Genomic DNA, 20,364 nt, shown 5'->3' on the forward strand with positions numbered 1-20,364 from the left:
GTGATAGATGGCACTGTAATAGTCACAAACATAATGGCTCACAATTTTAGACAAACAGTTGGTAACAGGTAGGTTTTTTAAATTAAAATACAGAACGTAGTTACTTTTGAACATTTTATTTCAGTTGTTGCAATGTGATACATGTACCTTTGTGAACTTATCTTTTCTGAGAACCCATGCTGTTACAGCGTGATTACCTGTAAATACCACATTAATGCAATAAATGCTCAAAACGATGCCCGTCAACCTCAATGCATTTGGCAATACGTGTAACGACATTCCTCTCAACAGTGAGTAGTCCGCCTTCCGTAATGTTTGCACACGCATTGACAATGTGCTGACACATGTTGCCAGGCGTTGTTGGTGGATCACGATAGCAAATATCCTTCAACTTTCCCCACAGAAAGAAATCCGGGGACATCAGATCCGGTGACCGTGCCGGGCCACGGTATGGCGCTTCGACGACCAATCCACCTGTCATGAAATATGCTATTTGGTACTGCTTCAACCGCACGTGAGTTATGTGACAGACATCCATCATGCTGGAAGCACATCACCATTCTGTTATGCAGTGAAACATCTTGTAGTAACATCATTTAGATTGCCATTGATAAAATGGGGGCCAGTTATCCTTTCTCCCATAAAGCCGCACCATACATTAACCCTCCAAGGTCACTGATGTTCCACTTGTCAAGGCCATCATGGATTTTCTGTTACCCAATAGTGCATATTATGCTAATTTACGTTACCGCTGTTGGTGAATGATGCTTCGTTGCTAAATAGAACGTGTGCAAAAAATCTGTCATCGTCCCATAATTTCTCTTGTGCCCAGTGGAAGAACTGTACACGATGTTCAATGTCGTCACCATGCAATTCCTGGTGCATAGAAATATGGTACGGGTGCAATCGATGTTGATGTAGCATTCTCAACACCGAAGGTTTTGAGATTCCCGACTCTCACGCAATTTGTCTGCTACTGATGTGTGTATTTGTGGCGACAGCGGCTAAAACACCTACTTGGGCATCATCATTTGTTGCAGATCCTGGTTGATGTTTCACATGTGGCTGAACACTTCCTGTTTCCTTAAATAATGTAACTATCCAGCGAACGGTCTGGATACTTGGATGATATCATCCAGGATACCGAGCAGCATACATAGCACATGCCCATTGGGCATTTTGATCACAATATCCATAGATTAATACAATATCGACCTTTTCCGCAGTTGGTAAACGGTCCATTTTAACACAGGTAATGTATCACGAAGCAAATACTGTCCGCACTGGCGGAATGTTACGTGATACCACGTACTTATACGTTTGTGACTATTAAAACGCCATCTATCACAAAGGAAAAAAAGTAGTCCAACTAAAACATTCATATTTCTTTACATACTACACGAATATGTAATAAAAAAATGGGGATTCCTATTTGAAAAAACGCAGTTGATGTGTGTTTGGCCTATGGCAGCGCCATCTAGCGGGCCAACCATAGCGCCATCTGGTTTCCCCCTTCAAGCGAGACGAGTTTTGTTCTTTGTAGTTTTTTCATTTGACACTTATTTCGTGAGATATTTGGCCCGGTCAGTATCAAAGGACCACCCTGTAAATTGAAAATCCCATGTGTTGAGTCTTCATTCATAGCAGAATTGTAAAAGATCTTGCATGGGCTTTGCTATACCCATGACCTAGTGAGAACTATCAAACCATGTGAATGATTGTTACTTTTGTATGACAACTCCTTTGATACATGGTATTTCCAAGAAGAAAAAGTCTTCCTTGACATATCCTATCATAGTGTTGGCCATGCAACCAGTGCCTCACACAGATGGACTGCGTGTTCCTATCCCACCTGACTGTGATAGTGACAAGGGTGGTAATGAAACTAGTTCTTTGAAAGATCCTGATTTTGTGTGTGATGATGAGTGTACAGAGATTCCCCAAATAACACATTGTGGACTTAATGATCTAGTAATATAGGTAAAGCTGAACTGTTGGTGACAAGACTACAGCAGTGGAAGTATCTTGATAAAACGGTAAATGTGACTGCTTTCCATAACTGTCATATGCCACACCTTCCATTTTTCAAACATGAAAAGAACTTGATATTTTGTTGTGATGTACAGGGACTAATGCAGCTAAGGGCATTGACTATAAAAGTGATCAGTGAGGGTTGTTCATCAACTTCTCCAGAGGTAGTCTCAAGTGTTTGCTCCTGCATAATGGCAACATGTTACCATCAATTCCAGTTGGCTATGCACCTTACATGAAAGAACCATATGATAACATGAAAAATTGTTATTGAAATTGAATTTGACAAGTTTAAATGGCAGATTTATATTCCTTGTGCTACAACACGGCTACATGAAATCTGCTGCTTCTGTGCCTCTGGGATAGCCACGCCAAAGCACTTCATTATAATAAGAAAAATTGGCCTAAGCATCAGTCATGTGAACCAGGGTCTCACACTGTTATGCACAAAGCACTTGTTGAATCCAAGAATATAATTCTCTCTGCTCTTCATATAAAATTGGGCCAAATGAAAAACTTTGTGAGGTAATGGACAAAACTGCAGAAGCATTTCTCTGCTTGCACAAGAATTTTCCACATCTTAGTGATGCAAAAATAAAAGAGGGGATTTTCAGACGTCCCCAGATATGCAAACTGTACAAAGGTGAGCATTTCAACACTATCCTGAAAGGTGATGAAAATTAAGCTTGGGATGCCTTTGTTCAAGTGGCAACAAACTTTATAGTAAATTAGGGGGCAGAAAACTATGGAAATAAGAGGGCAGAAAACTATAAGGGTCTTGTGGGAAATCTTCTGCACTTCTTCAATACACTAGGGTGCAACATGTCCTTCAAGTTACATTTCCAAGACAACTGTGGCACTGTAACAGATGAGCATGGAGAACACTTTCATCAATAAATTTTGGACATTGAAATGAGATACCAAGGAAAGTGAAGTGTATCAATGTTAGATGATTACTGCTAGACACTAATCAAGGAATCACCAGCAGGAAACTACAAACTCCAGTCAAAGCGGTTGCGCCTTCAGTGACCTTCCTCCAAAGGACAACACCAAGGTAAATACATGGATAAGTTTGTACAGGCAAGAAAATAAAGTTATCATAACTTCAAAATGAGAGCATTTTCATTAACATTTTCATTATCGGCACACCCGAAAACATAAAGATTAGCTTATTTTCATGCCAGTTACAGAACAAAACTAAAATTTTGTTGGTTGGTGTTATTTGACACACAATTTAAAATAACTATCGAATCCACATTGAAACACACTTTTCAAAGCTAGCATTACAGTTTGAAATATCTGCGATTTGACATTATCTGTAACACAGAAAATTTCAGAAGCAATCTGCTGAATTCATTTCAATTATAAATGGTGTTGTTGTTGTTGTTGTTGTTGTTGTCTTCAGTCCTGAGACTGGTTTGATGCAGCTCTCCATGCTACTCTATCCTGTGGAAGCTTCTTCATTTCCCAGTACCTACTGCAACCTACATCCTTCTGAATCTGCTTAGTGTATTCATCTCTTGGTCTCCCTCTATGATTTTTACCCTCCACACTGCCCTCCAATACTAAATGTACAATTCGTATATATTTGTGTGTGTGTATGGGGAGTAGGGGGGGGGGGTTGGGGGGGGTTGGTTGGTTGATTTGAGGGAGGGAACCAAACAGCAAGGTCATCAATCCCATTGGATTAGGAAAGGATGGGGAAGGAAATTGGCCATGCCCTTTCAAAGGAACCATCTCGGCATTTGCCTAAAGTGATTTAGGGAAATCACGGAAAACCTAAATCAGAATGGCCGTACACGGGTTTGAACCATTGTCGTCCTCCAGGGTGCGAGCCCATTGTGCTAACCACTGTGCCACCTCTGTCGATTGGAGGTGGGAGGAGGTGGGGGGGGGGGGGGGGGGGGGAGAGAGAGAGAGAGAGAGAGAGATTGAAATTTATCAGGTGATTTAAGAATACAACTGTCATATCTCAGATTTTCTTGGTGTGATTAATTAGTGGTGTACTTCCAGGTTTTCAGTAGAACTGTTGATTTCATTTTATGCTGTTTCTGCTGATTTCTTCTCTTTTGTTTATGTGTACCTTGACTCATTCCATGTCCCTAAAGGTGATAAAGAATTTTAATACTTTGACATGTCCTATATTACACGTACATTTACTGTACACAATGTAATCTTACAGGATCAAATAAAATTCAATTCAATTCAATTCTCCCCAGTGGAATCTGTGTAACACAACAAATGAATGGATCTATGTAACACAGCAAATGAATGAAAGCACAATATTTTGATGACTGATCCAGCTGTCAAATGTCCACACTGTTTCTCTGTGACACACAGATTCTCTCACAGTTTTCTAGCATGATGCATGAGCAGGCTAGAAAAGTCTTAATAAACTGAGTGTCAGATCCCAAGCCCTGCATGTACTGAAAGCTGCCATCTTTGTTTATTGGGTTTTCTGACATTGTTATTTTGAAAGACTCCTTACTCACACTGCACCATAAAGTTGGTTGTTAAGCACATCTTCCTTTTGGACAGTATTTGTAAATATTGTTATTGTTTGGTGAGAATTTCATTGTCTGACAGTGTTTGAGCTCTATGGACCAAAGCCTTTAGCATAGAATATTTCTGTGATGGATGGTGATTGCTCGAGGCATGAAGATAGAAGTCATTGTGCGTGGGGTTTTTACAATTGCTGTGATCCAGGGAAATGCCCAATCTTCTCTTAACTAACATGTCAAGGAAGATAGCTGGACATCTTTTATACATGTCATCTACATATCGATAGAAATGCGTTGGCTTGAACATGGCAGATTCTGGAGTGTTTGCTTCAAAGTATTCCATTTATAGGTTCACCACAATATGTGATAACAGACTACCCAGACTATAAAATGGAATGAGTTGTACAGGGGTATTTGCACTTCCCCACATACTCCCCAAGAATGTTCTTCGGGCATGTTAGAAGCTGGTATGCAGGCGTGCCAGAACTACTAATTATGGACCTTACAGTAATGCCTTCTGTGTTTACCTAAGGAAACCCATATAGTCATTGCGGCATAGCTGCTCATGGTCTAGAACCTTAATAATGTTACACAGTAAGCCAGACAAACTGAGAAGAGGTATCATCTTCCTCTCAGTTTTATTCACAGGATCAAAGTCTACCTGTCTGTAGGCAACATCTATCTGTCTATAGGCTTTGACATTCAAAACTCAAAAGATGAGAGGTCCACTTTTTGTAGTCCATTCAAAAAAATTCTGTGCTAAAGACTCTGGCCCATAGAGCTTGAAGACTAACAGACAAAAAAGGGTTCAAATGGCTCTGAGCACTATGGGACTTAATTTCTGAGGTCATCAGTCCCCTAGAACTTAGAACTACTTAAACCTAACTAACCTAAGGACATCACACACACCCATGCCCGAGGCAGGATTCAAACCTGCGACCGTAGCGGTCGCGGGGTTCCAGAATGTAGCGCCTAGAACCACTCGGCCACAGTGGCTGGCTAACAGACAAAGTGTTACAGCATTTATGAATAGTGTTCTGAAGGAATGGGTACTCCAACTAGCAAACTGAGTGGGCTTTGCAGTCACAATCAACAACATCTGAAGAAGAAGTTGATACTGAGAAAGAAAAAGGAAAGCCAAGAATCATTTATACACCTTATGTAGGACCAAGCTCCATAAAGAATGGTAGATTCCTATGGTAACATGGTATCCATTGCATTTCGCTCCCATCAACAAACAATCTAGGTCTGCAAAACCCAAGTCTGTAACCCATTCCATGTGAATGTGGCATCTTATCTGGAGCAGACTATTAGAACAGTCATGGAAAGGTGCAAGGAATATCAGCGACACACCTGACTAAAGTGATGAAGCAAATCATCCGTTGCTCAGCACTGCCATGAGTGTAACCATGAAATGAAACATGATGAGATCAGTATGGTGGAGAAAAAGTCAAGTTTTTTGGACAGTGTAATTAAGTAGTCTGTCAAAACCTAATGAATAGGGGTGTAAGTTTCAAATTAAGCAAGGCCTGAGATCTGGCATTCAACTGTTTAAGATTACAGTGGTCATTTCACCCATCAGATATGGAGAGGGTTGACATAATGTTTTTTAGTTTTTTTGCATGTTCCATAGATCATATTTGCAATTTTTTATATTCGCGATTTCTTGCCATGATGTGAATTGAATCAGTAGGTTTACAAGTTAGATATATTTTCTCTGAGGAAACAGAGATGGGCTAAAGAATATGGTCAAGAAATTTGATGAAACAGATGAATTAGGTGATGCAGCAAGGGGAGGGAGACAACCCATTCCCATGGCAGTTGTTGATGAATCTTGTATAACTATAGCCAATCATGCAGCAAATGCTTCAAATTCTGCAGCCAGTGCTCAAACTATGTCACAGGAATTCTCTCTCCCCTGGTCAACAGCTCCAAAGATTTTGCAGTGCATTTTACACTGGTATCACCACAAGATATGATATGATATAATTTCCATGCATGGAAATGGATAACTTGTGGTCAGGGAATGTTCTTTGGGCAGATGAGGCACATTTTACTCTGCATATTGCCATTAATGCACAGAACTGTCACACATACGGGGTTCAACCCTGCCACATGTTGTGCAAGAACATTCACTGTACTCAGCTTATGTGATTTTGTGGTTTTGTTTCACAAGCATGTTCAAATCCTGCCTCGGGCATGGATGTGTGTGATGTCCTTAGGTTAGTTGGGTTTAAGTAGTTCTAAGTTCTAGGGGACTGATGACCTCAGATGTTAAGTCCCATAGTGCTCAGAGCCATTTGAACCATTTGTTTCACAAGCTCCTTCAGCCTCAGTCCATTTTTCTTTGAGGGGATGATACCCTCATGAGCCTATTAGTTGTACAGTGACATCTTACACATTCTAAGGATAATTCTAGCTGTGCAAGAATGCAACTGTGTCCACATCACTATTTTCATACAGTATGGGGCGACACAACATGTTGCTTGCCAGGTGAAAGATTTGCTTCGAGAAATGTTTGGTAATGACCTCATCATCTCTAGGCAATTTCAAGGTGTGTGACCTTCCATATTCCCCAACCTAAATACATGTGACTTCTGGTTGTGAGCATATCTGAAAGATCATGTCGATCAGGGATATATTCGGACCCTTTTTGATCTGAATGATAGCACATGATGACATATCGCTCTGATTACACCGGATACACTGTGAGCAACTTTTGACCGTGTCATGTTATGAATGCGGTATGTTACTGAGTCAGGACCATATTGAGCACATTTTGTAACTTGTGACCATATGCTAATGAATGTGCCAGAACCACTGTTATGTTGCGTTCGTTTGTTCCTTTCCTTTACCGTCACCCACACTACATTCTGACTGTGTACAGCATTATATTTCACTTGGTAGCAGAAAATGGAACTATTAGTTTTTTCTGGATACTCTACAAGTGCACTAATTAATGAACACGTGTAATGTTTCAGAATCATACAATGTATACAGGCAGCATTGCAGCACTCAGAACACTGTCAGTTTAATTATAACCACCCAGTTTAAGCCACTATTACAGTTTCCATTGAACCTCTTTCAGAATAATGAGTAATTTAACATTGAAAAAGAAGGTAAGCAAGGAGTTCCATGTGACTGAAGCTATTCTCAGCACCCCTAGTGGAAAGGGAGCGGAGAAGGGAGGAGGACAGATTGAATGTGTGCCAATGGAATGTTCCTGTGCCACCTTCATTTTTTTGATGTCATTGCTCCGTTTGCCTCTAGTACAGATACAGTTCAGCAGCAAAAGGAAATTATTAAAAGCATAATTTTGAAAGGAGGCATGAAAATCAATTGTAGTATGACTTAACATCTAAACAACACATCGAAAAGAAAAATGTGCAAATTACAGGGGTTGGACAAAAATATGGAAACACCAGCCAAGCCTGCTGGTAGTGCTGTTGTATTTGACTATGAACATTACCTGTGCAGCATCCTCAATACATTGCAATTGTCAGTTATGGTCAGAACAGTGTTCTTCATAGTTGTGAGTGCATTACGTCAGAGCTAACTGAATTTAAATGTGGGCAAATTGGCGCTCATGTGGTAGGTGCTTCCATAACCAAGGGAGCCAAAGTGTTTCATGTTTCAAGAGGCACTGTATCGATGATTTACACTGTGTACAGGGAAAGTGGGAAAATCATCATCTGCTCAGACAACACTGACAAAAGTGCGTGTTGAGTGATTGCGACAAACAGAATTGTGCTCAAAGCTAAGTGGCCGAGAGCTGTAAGAGTCACTGCAGAAGTGACTGTTGCGCTTGCGAACCTGTCGGAACCAAAATTACATAAGCAGGGAATTGCAGGGCAAAGTGTAATTCCAAAAACACACATAAGTGATGCAGTGGGAAAGAAAGGTGCCATAGTCATAAAACCTGGACAATGGAGGAATGGAATAAAAGTCGTTTGGCTGGATGAGTCTTGTTTCACAGTGTTTTCAACTTCTGGCTGAGTTTACATCTGAAGCATGAAACATTTCAGCAATTCAGTGATGATTTGGGTATCCATATTTTCATCGGAAGATTAAAAACAATTGTAAAATGACTTTCCCATGATTCTGAATGGTGCAAAAAGTGGCAGTTGTCTTTCAATAAGGAAATGTGTAAGTTCATCCAAATAAGTAAAAAAAGAATCCATTTCATTTTCATTACATGATAAATCACACAAATTTAAAGGCTGTCATTTCCACTAAATACCTAGGAATTACAATTACAACCAACTTAAGTTGGAATGATCACATAGATAAAGTTATGGGGAAGGAAAACCAAAGACTACATTTTACTGTCAGAACACTTAGAAGATGCAACAGGTTTACTAAAGAGACTGCCTACACTATGCTTGTTCATCTCTGCTAGGGTATTGTTGTGCTCTCTGATTTTTTATCAGATAACATTGATGGAGGACACTGAAAAAGCTCAGAGAAGGGCAGCTCATTTTGTATTGTCACTAATAGGGGAGAGAGTGTCTCAGATGTGATAAATGAGTTGGGATGGCAATCATTAAAACGTTTTTCATTGTGGTGAGAGCTCTTCACAAAATTTCAGTCACAAACTTTCTCCTCTGAATGTGAAAATATTTTATTGTCGCTATCCTCCATAGGGAGAAATGATCATGATGATAAAATATGAGGAATCAGAGCTCGTAAAGGAAGATTTGAGTATTAATTTTTCCCATGCACTGTTGGAAAACGAAAAGATGGAGAAATAGTCTGAAGGTGGTTCGAAGAATCCTTTGCCAGGCACTTAAGTGTGAATTGCAGAGTAGTCATATACTTGAAGATGTAGATACTATGGGTCCCATGGTTACTTTGCAAGATCACATTACTACCAACAATTATGTTACCATTTTTGGCTGATTGGGTCCATCCAATGGTACAATGTTTTTTTCCCCAGTTCTGGTGCTGTGTGCCAAGACAACAGGGCTCCTGTTCACACAGCTTGCAGCATCCAGAACTGATTTTGTGAGCACAAGGATGAGTTGTCACATCTCCTCTGACCACCACAGTCACCAGATCTCAATATTATTTAATCATTGTGATCTACTTTGTGGAGTAGGATGTGTGATCGCTATCCACTGCCATCACCATTACCCAAACTTGCCACTATATTGCAGGATGAATGGTATAATATTCCCTTGATAACCATACATGACTTGTATTTATCCATTATGAGATGAATGGAAGCTGTTTTGAAAGCCATTGGTTTTCCAACACCGTATTAGGTATGGTAATGTTGTGGTGTTTCCATATTTTTTGTCCAGCCACTGTAATAATAAACTCAACAAATCTGTTAATGAGTTTTTACACTGTTTGATGAAAAAAGTGAAGCACCTCAAAGGGGAGGAGGAAACAAAATGCAACTTCGGGGGCTGAAAGAGAATATGAAGCTATTTCATGGATTACAAAATCAAGTCAAATTTACAAATAACTTGGCAGTATGAGCTACTTATCATTATCACACTGCACTTATTCTGGCTTGCATGCATGCACTGATTTGGTTTGGAAGAATGTCATAAAGCCATAGGATCCTCTATCGAGGCTAGATGGCCTACGACTGATGTAACCGTTCCTTGATATCCTGGGTAATGGCACTGGGACAAAGCTGCTGTCTGAGCTGGTTCCACACATGTTCTCTTTGGGACATATCAAGGGATGCCACTGGCCATGAGAGTGCTCCTACACCACATAGACAGTTCACAGAGACATATGCCATTTGTTGATGAGCATTGTGAAAAATATCGCCACGATGCTGTCGCATGAGAGGTAACACATGAGGCTACAAGAAGTCTGGACATACTGCTATGCCAGCAGAGTTCCCTCAATCACTACCAGCTGTGACCTCAAGTCATACACAATGGCCTCCTACATCACGACACCAGGAATAACTCCACTGCCTTCTCCAAAACACTGGAAAATGGGACCTCTCCCCAGACTGCTGCCATGCATGCTGATGATGGTCATCCGTGGTAGTACAGAACCGTGATTCATCACTGAACACAATGTGACTCCATTCATCAACAGTCCATGCTTCCTAGTTATGGCACCACTCTAACCACAGCCTCTTGGATTGTGGTGTTAATAGTAGTCTATGCAGGGAACAGTAATTCCCTGCTCTGACTGCTCCTGGGAGTATGTTACTTGTTTTTAGACTGCAGGTACAAATGTGAAATAGTTACACTGTGTTTATTGCACACTTTGGCGAAGGTGGTCTGACACGGTCAACCAGAATGCTGACAATGAGTATGCCTGCCCTCATGTTCTGATGCCATCCAACATCAGTTCACTGTCACATCTGAATGCCCCACAAATCTGAATACTGCATGATTCAGCCAACTGGGCAAATAGAAATAAACAATAAAGCCCCTTCCAGACTCTGTCAAGTTCTGATAATATCATATTGCACAAGTATGCAGCATCTCCATGTCCTTCATAGTCATCGTTCAACACCTTATGCTGTTCAGGCCCCTTGTATACCGTATCAGGTTTGGTAAAAACACTAATGCACTCTGGTGCCTTTCTACCTGTCACAGAGAATTGCAACTCTAATCATTTATATACCTGCTGTTGGTGTGTGCAAATATGAAGTTACACTGACATCTGACCATGTCTTCTATGTGCTTCTTTTTTTTTTTTTTTTTTTTTTTTTTTTTCTCCAGGCAGTGTATATTTAGGGCACAGGAACACAACTAGATGGACTCAAAAACAAGAGTAAAAGTGACCTGTAGCCCTTATGGTAAACTAAAAAAGGTTTGCAACTTAAATTTTGGATGTCTGAAATGGCAAGTTTATAATCAGTGAGACATGGACTTCAGATAAGAAAATCACTCAAAAACTAAAGGCTGCTCGGTGAGGGAGAGAGAAATGTATATTGAGAATTACTAGCAAAGACAGAGTGACACAAGAGGATCAGGAAGCAGGTTGGAATGGAAGGCTTTAATGAAAATCAAGTGGAGGTGAGTGGATAGTAGATAGATCAAGACACCTTTGTTTTTAACTCGAGGACATAAAAAATGTTCTGGGTAACCGTTCTGGGTAACCATCCAATGGGATGTGAGTAGATGACATTATAAAATACATGGAGGAAAGGTATAACATATGGAGATATCTGCAGAAGGCCTTTATCTAGCTCTGTATGTCAAATAATGGATAAATAGATATGATGTTACTATGCATAAACTTACTGCATCCAATTCATAAATGACCACCAATTTTGTTCATATTTAAATGCCAAGTACTTTTCTTATTAGATGTCTGGATGTGCTGCTCAGTCTTTAAAGTTTTGCCTTTAAAAAGGATAAAATATTACTGTGTATGAATCATAATTTAGTACTTACGTAAAAAAAAGCATCTGTTCTATGGCACATCTCCAGACATGGCGACAAGCTGCCCCAGTAGGACATTTGAAACCAACTGTATGTTTTTTCTGTAAAAAAAAATCACATATTTCGTAGTTACCAAAGCATTTACAAAGAAAAGCATAGTACACAATAAAATTGTAATCAAACAGAGATGAAAATAACACCTACTTAACAAACAGATGCAAATTCACAGAAACGTAGGGGATGTGTCACATAAAATTTAACACCCCCTTTTATTTTTTGAATGATTCTGGGCACTGAAATGAGGTTTTTGGCAAATGATAGTACACTAATGGGCATGTACTTTGGTATGTGATAAAGAGCCTTAACTCTTGTATCAGTTGAGATATTGACACAAGTTTGACTTTTTTAAGTAGAATGAGACACTCGTTTTTGTGCAGTCCTAAAGCATCGACTGCACACCAAACAGTGCAGTACCATGAAATGGCATTAAGAAAGTGCTGACCCATGTGCCAATGAAAGAGAGGGCAGTGCCACACCTCCAGGAAGACAGCGTGTAGCACTCCCTGTCAATGTTGACTTAACCAGCCGCCCATTGCTGGTCGGCCCTAGGGCTTGGTCACAGACTTCGAGAGCACCAGTACTGAGTAATAGGAAGATGATAGTTAGCCTGCTGTTCTGCAATTAGTAATAGTATGTAAAGTATTTGCATGTAGGAGGCACAGCAAGCCACCTCATAACAAGGAGTTAAGTTATGTTTCTTTTCTTTTTAGAAATAAAGTGTCCTATTAATTACAAAGTTTAATGTACAGGTCATTTTGGATTCCTGCCACCAGCCATCACAACTTCTCTCCTTCCTTGTTTGTGTCTGTGTTGACCCTTACAGTAGCAGACACAACAGTTTTAACGGTATCCGAAAATTCTTGAAACGTGAGTAAAATTATAAAATGCTTGTCAACATTAAGATTGAAACCCTTCGCAAAAGAAGTGAAGAAATATTCTAAAATTCAAAGAAAAGTCAGCCAGAATCATCTGTTGTGTTGTAAACATGCTCATGACAGGCTATATTGTGTCAAATCTTTCTATTGTTTACTTGTCTGCATTGCAGAACTATCAAGAACTGTGTTACCTATGGGCAGGTCAATTCTGCTTCAACATAGTTTGCAAGCAGACATGTACATAATTGAGGTAAATTTAGATGTGCTACATTTACATAGCAAATGGTGACATGAGTCATACTGCAAAGGAATGTGGGATTAGCCAGAGGAGTGTCATTCGCATCGTGCTTTGATGTAAATTCCATTTTTATCATCTGTCACTACATCAGGCACTCAGAGGACGTGATTTTGAAAGTCATGTAGAATTTTCTCAGTTTGCTCTGCATCACTTGAGAGATAACACTACATTTTTCCAAAATGTGCTCTTTACCAATGAAGCAATGTTTACAAACGATAGTAATGTAAATTTACATAACATGCACTACTGGGAAGCTCAAAAATCATGCTGGTTTTGTCAGATACAATAACAACAATCATGAAGTGTAAACCTATGGGGCAGCATCATAGAAAATTACACACTGGACCTTAGTTCATTCCACGGATGTTAAATGGAGATATGTTTGCAAACTTTCTTATGAACATTCTGCTATTCTAAAAGAGGTACCACTGGATAAGTGAGAGTGTATGTGGCTGCAACAAGATAGGTGGGCAGCTCACTCCTCCGTGTTGCAATGCAAATACTGAATGAAAAGTTTCCTGGCTGTTGGACAGGGTGGAATGCTGCAATAAAATGAATGGCCAGATCTCCTGATTGGACTCCTTGATTTCTTTCTGTGGGAAGAACTGAAAGATGCAGTATATCATGAAACCCCAACCACACCAGAAAATATGCATTGTCTAATTGCCACAACATCTAACAACATAATGTCCAATGTAGTTTCATCTGTTCATCTATCTCTCAAATGGCAGTTGCAAATGTGCTTGCAGTCGATGGTAAACAATTTGAATGCATACTTAAGTAAAGTGTAAAAATACGTTGTTTTGTGAATGATATGTCATCAGTCATTCTGAATAAGCTGTTTGGGTTATTTAGAGTGTACTTGATATAATTACAATTTCGAATAGTATTTATAGACATATTTGTCTGACAGCAGATTGTTTCCTTTAAGAAGTATTCAGGCATCTCCAGGCAAAGACAGATCGTTTTCTTTTTTTCCAACTTTAAGAAAGTTAATGCAGTAATTCTCTTTTCCCCTTGAGTAGGGCTGTTTATCATTATGTAGTATGAATGACCAACACTTCTGTTTTGGAGTTGACAACTTAGCAGGAATGGAAAGGGTTTATCCACATACAAAAATCATAGCTGGCCGTGTATCTATGTCTTACAGGAAAAGCAGTTTTATCTTAGTAGCCTAGGCCTGTCTCACTGTATATAATGATGGAGGCTCCCATGAGAGCTCTGCTTGGCATTGTGTACATCACAGCAGCTGATTCTGGCCACATTGCTTTCCGATTTTAGTGCATTTCTTGGTTCCTTTTGTGAAGACATTCAGCCTCAATATTAGCAAGCATTATGTCACTGTACTCATCTTTTCAAGCAGTTTCAGATTCAGTTGAAAAAAGTACATCATTTTATTAAAAAAAAAATACTTGCTGCAACATCTCCATAAGTATGAGAGTAAAGACACTTTATCTCATACCAAAATACATGCTTCTTAGCATACCGTCATTTTCCAAAAACCTCATTTTGATATCTGTAACCATTCACAAAATAAAAGGGGTATTATGACTTACACAAATCACCCTGGATAAAAGCAAATAAAAACTCTGATCTGTTAATCTGCTACCACTAGATAATTATGCCTTTCTAGATTTTTGTTATTTACTGATTATCTCATTTTTACATAGTACTGATAATAACAGTTTGAACTAACTATGTTTCCCAAGAACTGAATGAATTATTCTGCTGTGCAGCACTACCGTCTTCTGTCATTTTCAACAGAGTGAAGAATGCAGTCTTAGGTCCTATAAGCTCTTTGCAGTTTGCTTTGGGATACCATTGGTGTCTTACATTACCACTAACATGATGTGTAGAAATTTTGTTTCCACATTGCTTATATGTATTTTCCAGGTTGCAGTACTGTCAACATACATTTATATTGTATTTTAAAGTGCAAAAAATAATAATAAAATAAAATAAAATAATATCTTCCAGAATGAGATTTTCACTCTGCAGCGGAGTGTGCGCTGATATGAAACTTCCTGGCAGATTAAAACTGTGTGCCCGACCGAGACTCGAACTCGGGACCTTTGCCTTTCGCGGGCAAGTGCTCTACCATCTGAGCTACCGAAGCACGACTCACGCCCGGTACTCACAGCTTTACTTCTGCCAGTATCTCGTCTCCTACCTTCCAAACTTTACAGAAGCTCTCCTGCAAACCTTGCAGAACTAGCACTCCTGAAAGAAAGGATACTGCAGAGACATGGCGTGGCCACAGTCTGGGGGATGTTTCCAGAATGGTAGCTCAGTTGGTAGAGCACTTGCCTGCGAAAGGCAAAGGTCCCGAGTTCGAGTCTTGGTCGGGCACACAGTTTTAATCTGCCAGGAAGTTTCATATCAACGCACACTCCGCTGCAGAGTGAAAATCTTATTCTGGAAACATCCCCAGGCTGTGGCTAAGCCATGTCTCCGCAGTATCCTTTCTTTCAGGAATGCTAGTTCTGCAAGGTTCGCAGGAGAGCTTCTGTAAAGTCTGGAAGGTAGGAGACGAGATACTGGCAGAAGTAAAGCTGTGAGTACCGGGCATGAGTCGTGCTTCGGTAGCTCAGATGGTAGAGCACTTGCCCGCGAAAGGCAAAGGTCCCGAGTTTGAGTCTCGGTCGGGCACACAGTTTTAATCTGCCGGGAAGTTTCAAAATAATATCTAATCCTAGCTTTTGAAACTGTTAGTTCCTTTCTCAAGGAAGAAGACCAACCTATTTTGAAGATGAGGGGAAAGAAAGGTGAAAAGGGAGCCATCAGAGAAAGTAAGGAGATCAAAGATAATTTATTGGTAAGCACTATGACAGTTTCAGTCCAGAGATGAGATGGAGATGGATAGATGAAGAGAAATGAGAAGTGGTTTGAGCCATTTAATTAGTAACTGAAAAGGAGACAGGGAACAAACTAGGAGAGAATAAGAGTGAGATGAAGAAACGGGGACAGGGATAAAAAAGGAATAAAGGAAATAACATAATAAATACAATAATTATACAATATATAATAATAATAAAAATAATATAATAAAAGGGTGCGGTTGTATGTTAACTAAGGTTAAGTCTAAGAGTTTGGCAGAATGCAAGCATATTTTGGCGAGCACGTTTCCATTTTCTGTGTTCAGGAAAACTAGTATTGGATGGGTGGATTCAAATAGCTAGTGTGACCGCTGGTAAATACACTGTATGAGAAAAAGTGAATCACCTAGAAGACCTTGTCAGTTGTCAATGTAACTTCATACATGTACACACTATCACAGGTATGTAAACTATTACAGCTGCAATTCTCTGTGAAAGAGAAGAGAGTGGCCAACAGAGTGCATTAGTGTTGTTCATGTTAGCGTCATTACCAGGCCTGGGAGGGTATGTAAGAGGCATTAATGGCATCAGATGGTGAGTGATCACAGTGAAGGATGTGGAGGTGACACATAATCATGTGATACAATGTTATTAGTACATGGCAGATCTCAAAAGGGGCTCCATCATGGGTCTCTGCTTGGCCAACTGGTCAAATAATGCAGTATCTATATTTGTGATGCATTTGGATGTGACAGCATCCCAATGTTGGACTGCATGGGAACTGAGGACAGGCATACTCGTCACAAAGATTCTGGTCAACCATATCTGACCACCACAAAGGAGGCTTGCCATATTGGATGCCAGGCCCATCATAGCCCCTTTACATCTTTACTTGTAAACAGAGAATAAGTAATGGACACCCTGCAACATTCTGTATCATCCCGTACCATTAGTCGGAGAGTAGTGTCAGCCAGACTAGGGAATTATCAACGCATGTGTAGGATGCTATTAACACCACAACACAAACAGCTGTATTTGGAGTGGTGCCATAACTGTGAAGCATGGACTGCTAATGAGTGATGTCACATTGTGTTCAGTGATGAAGTGTGGTTCTGTACTACCTCAGATGACCATCATCAGCAAGTGTATGCTAGCAACCTAGAAAGAGTTCTCATTCTTCCAACATTTTGAAGAGGTACAGTGATGTTACTCCTGGCATCAGAGTGTGGAGAACTGCATGACGTGAGGTCACCATTGGTGGGAACTGAGGGAGCTCTGACAGCACAACAGTAGGTCACAAATACATTCCAGCCTCGTGTGTTATATCTCATGTGATATTATCATGGTGTCCTTTTTCAACAGGACAATGCTCATCTACACATGACACATGTCTCAATGTACTGTCTGCATGATGTGAGCTACTCCCATGGCCAACAAGAATCATAGATCAGCTTGGAAATTAGCTCTGTCACTGTGTCAGTATCCAGCCTATCAAGGACCAGTCACAACAATTGTGGGCCAGCTTTCTGCAGGAGAGCATACAACAGTTTCATGGCAGAGGAGGTGCAACTCGGTGGTATTTGACCTCATATTGCCATGTTCTTTATAAATTTGACTTGGTTTTGTGATCACTGAAATAACATCACATGGCCCCTCAACCCATGAAGTTTCATTTCATTTCCTCTTCTCCTTCTGGGTGCTTCACCTTTTTCCTCAGTCAGTGTAAAAACTTATCAACTGGTTTTATGATTTTATTATTAATCTGTACATTTGTCTTTTCATGTCTTGGTTAGACATTAAGTCATGCTATAACTGATTTTCATGGTTTTTCTTGAATTTTCATTATTAATTTCTTCCATATGTTGTTGAACTTTATCTGTACTAGAGGCAACCAGGTGATGTTATTAGAAAAATGATGATTCAGGTATTTTCCATTAACATAGAGCAAAGAGTGAAACCTAGTACGTTGTTTACTGCTTTTCATGTGTTCACTACACGAGACTTTGCACAAGAACGACTGACCAAAATACCTGAGCACATGAATCAACATAGAAGTAATGTCTGTGTTGGGCACTTCGGCTACCCAGTTGGTGAGCATGCTCTGACAACATAAAAGGCAGAGCAACACACGAAACTATGCATGTTAACTGCATGGCATTTTCTATAGGAATGACCACCAGCCGGCAGCTGAATACATGAATGGACAAGTGCTCATCTTAGAGACAAAGCATATCCAGTTTTTGAGAGTTCTGTGAGCTCTGTAGTTGAAAATTTTCTTTCCAACATATCCTTGCATCCCACAAACCTCCTGGACGTTGCCTCCTTTAACATTCAACCCTCCAGACATTTTATATTGCTATTTTATTTATTTATTTACTCCATTACTTCCTTTATTCCTTGTTTATCTGTATTTCCCCCATTATACCCTCCCCTTTTCTCTTTTCCTAATCCTAATTCCCTCATTCCCTCTTTGTTTTCTTCCCAATCTCCTTTTCAGTTTTTACTTGAGCTATTCTCATTTCTCTCTCTCTCTCTCTCTCTCTCTCTCCTCCCCCTGCCCCCTCTCTATCCATCATTATTTCTCACTGTCTTCATATCATCTCTGGACTGAAGCTGGCACAGTGGTTACCAGTATACTACTGTTGACATCCTACTCTCTCTTAATCAGTGATATCTATACTATCTGGATGTCAAATGAAAACTGTGTGTACACGCTGGCCAAAGCTGTTCATATTTTGTTTCTTGCCAAATTAAAATATGGCTGCCACAAAATGTCACAGGAATCCAAAATGAAAATATTTTTTAAATATGATGATTCAGGTATTTTCCATTAACATAGAGCAAAGAGTGAAACCTAGTACGTTGTTTACTGCTTTTCATGTGTTCACTACACGAGACTTTGCACAAGAACGACTGACCAAAATACCTGAGCACATGAATCAACATAGAAGTAATGTCTGTGTTGGGCACTTCGGCTACCCAGTTGGTGAGCATGCTCTGACAACATAAAAGGCAGAGCAACACACGAAACTATGCATGTTAACTGCATGGCATTTTCTATAGGAATGACCACCAGCCGGCAGCTGAATACATGAATGGACAAGTGCTCATCTTAGAGACAAAGCATATCCAGTTTTTGAGAGTTCTGTGAGCTCTGTAGTTGAAAATTTTCTTTCCAACATATCCTTGCATCCCACAAACCTCCTGGACGTTGCCTCCTTTAACATTCAACCCTCCAGACATTTTATATTGCTATTTTATTTATTTATTTACTCCATTACTTCCTTTATTCCTTGTTTATCTGTATTTCCCCCATTATACCCTCCCCTTTTCTCTTTTCCTAATCCTAATTCCCTCATTCCCTCTTTGTTTTCTTCCCAATCTCCTTTTCAGTTTTTACTTGAGCTATTCTCATTTCTCTCTCTCTCTCTCTCTCTCTCTCTCTCTCCTCCCCCTGCCCCCTCTCTATCCATCATTATTTCTCACTGTCTTCATATCATCTCTGGACTGAAGCTGGCACAGTGGTTACCAGTATACTACTGTTGACATCCTACTCTCTCTTAATCAGTGATATCTATACTATCTGGATGTCAAATGAAAACTGTGTGTACACGCTGGCCAAAGCTGTTCATATTTTGTTTCTTGCCAAATTAAAATATGGCTGCCACAAAATGTCACAGGAATCCAAAATGAAAATATTTTTTAAATTCTGATCCCAAATTGCATACTGACATGAATTTTAAAGTCAGAAATAAGTAAATAATTCTTTTTCACATACAGACTTGTGGAAATTTTTTTGCCAAGTCACAACATGGCAGACTATGCAGATGACAAGAATCTAAAGGCATGCCAAAGATCCATGCTCTGAGATCAGAGATTGACATTTATGTAGTACAGAGATCACGACTTTGAATCATCCTCCTTCATCTTTGTTTCCCCTTGTCCTCAGAAAAGATTTGTATCTCTCATCATGAGGCTGAATGACCTACTCCTCCCTTCTAACCTTCCTTAATCCAGCTCAACTAATAATTCTGTAAGCTAGGAGTAGTTGTTTTTTTCTTCAGTTTTAAACATGTCTATCAGCAGTACTGGACTTAACATAAAGATGACACATTAAGTTGTAGACAGGCACAATTAAAAGACACTTTCATAAAGTATTTAGCCACAGCCTTCACCTGTCTTAATTGTACCTGTCTGCAACTTAACATGTCTTCTTTATGGTAAGTGGCAATCTTTCTACATTCCTACATTGCTGATATTTCTACCTGGAGTTTCCATTGTTTGATTTTGTCTGAAATTTTACAGTTTTCTCAACTGAATTTTCCTTCTGATACAATTTATGGAAGTTAAATATGACAAGTAATATGACTGCAGCATGAATGCAACTTCTAACTACTGAGACCTCACCTGACAGTTTGG

The 20,364-nt window shown here is 39.7% G+C and overlaps 1 protein-coding gene across 1 annotated transcript in view; it reads right to left on the bottom strand.

The window, feature by feature from the left end:
* LOC126263367 (FERM domain-containing protein 5-like) overlaps positions 1–20,364 on the bottom strand; it is a 246,612-nt gene that overhangs the window by 46,868 nt on the left and 179,380 nt on the right. Inside the window, exon 8 of the mRNA XM_049960459.1 lies at positions 11,909–11,997. Within this exon, the coding sequence (XP_049816416.1) occupies positions 11,909–11,997 (89 nt within the window). The remainder of the gene's footprint in view (positions 1–11,908; positions 11,998–20,364) is intronic.

Source organism: Schistocerca nitens, chromosome 6, assembly GCF_023898315.1.
Source record: "Schistocerca nitens isolate TAMUIC-IGC-003100 chromosome 6, iqSchNite1.1, whole genome shotgun sequence".
NCBI classification, from domain to species: Eukaryota; Metazoa; Arthropoda; class Insecta; order Orthoptera; family Acrididae; genus Schistocerca; species Schistocerca nitens.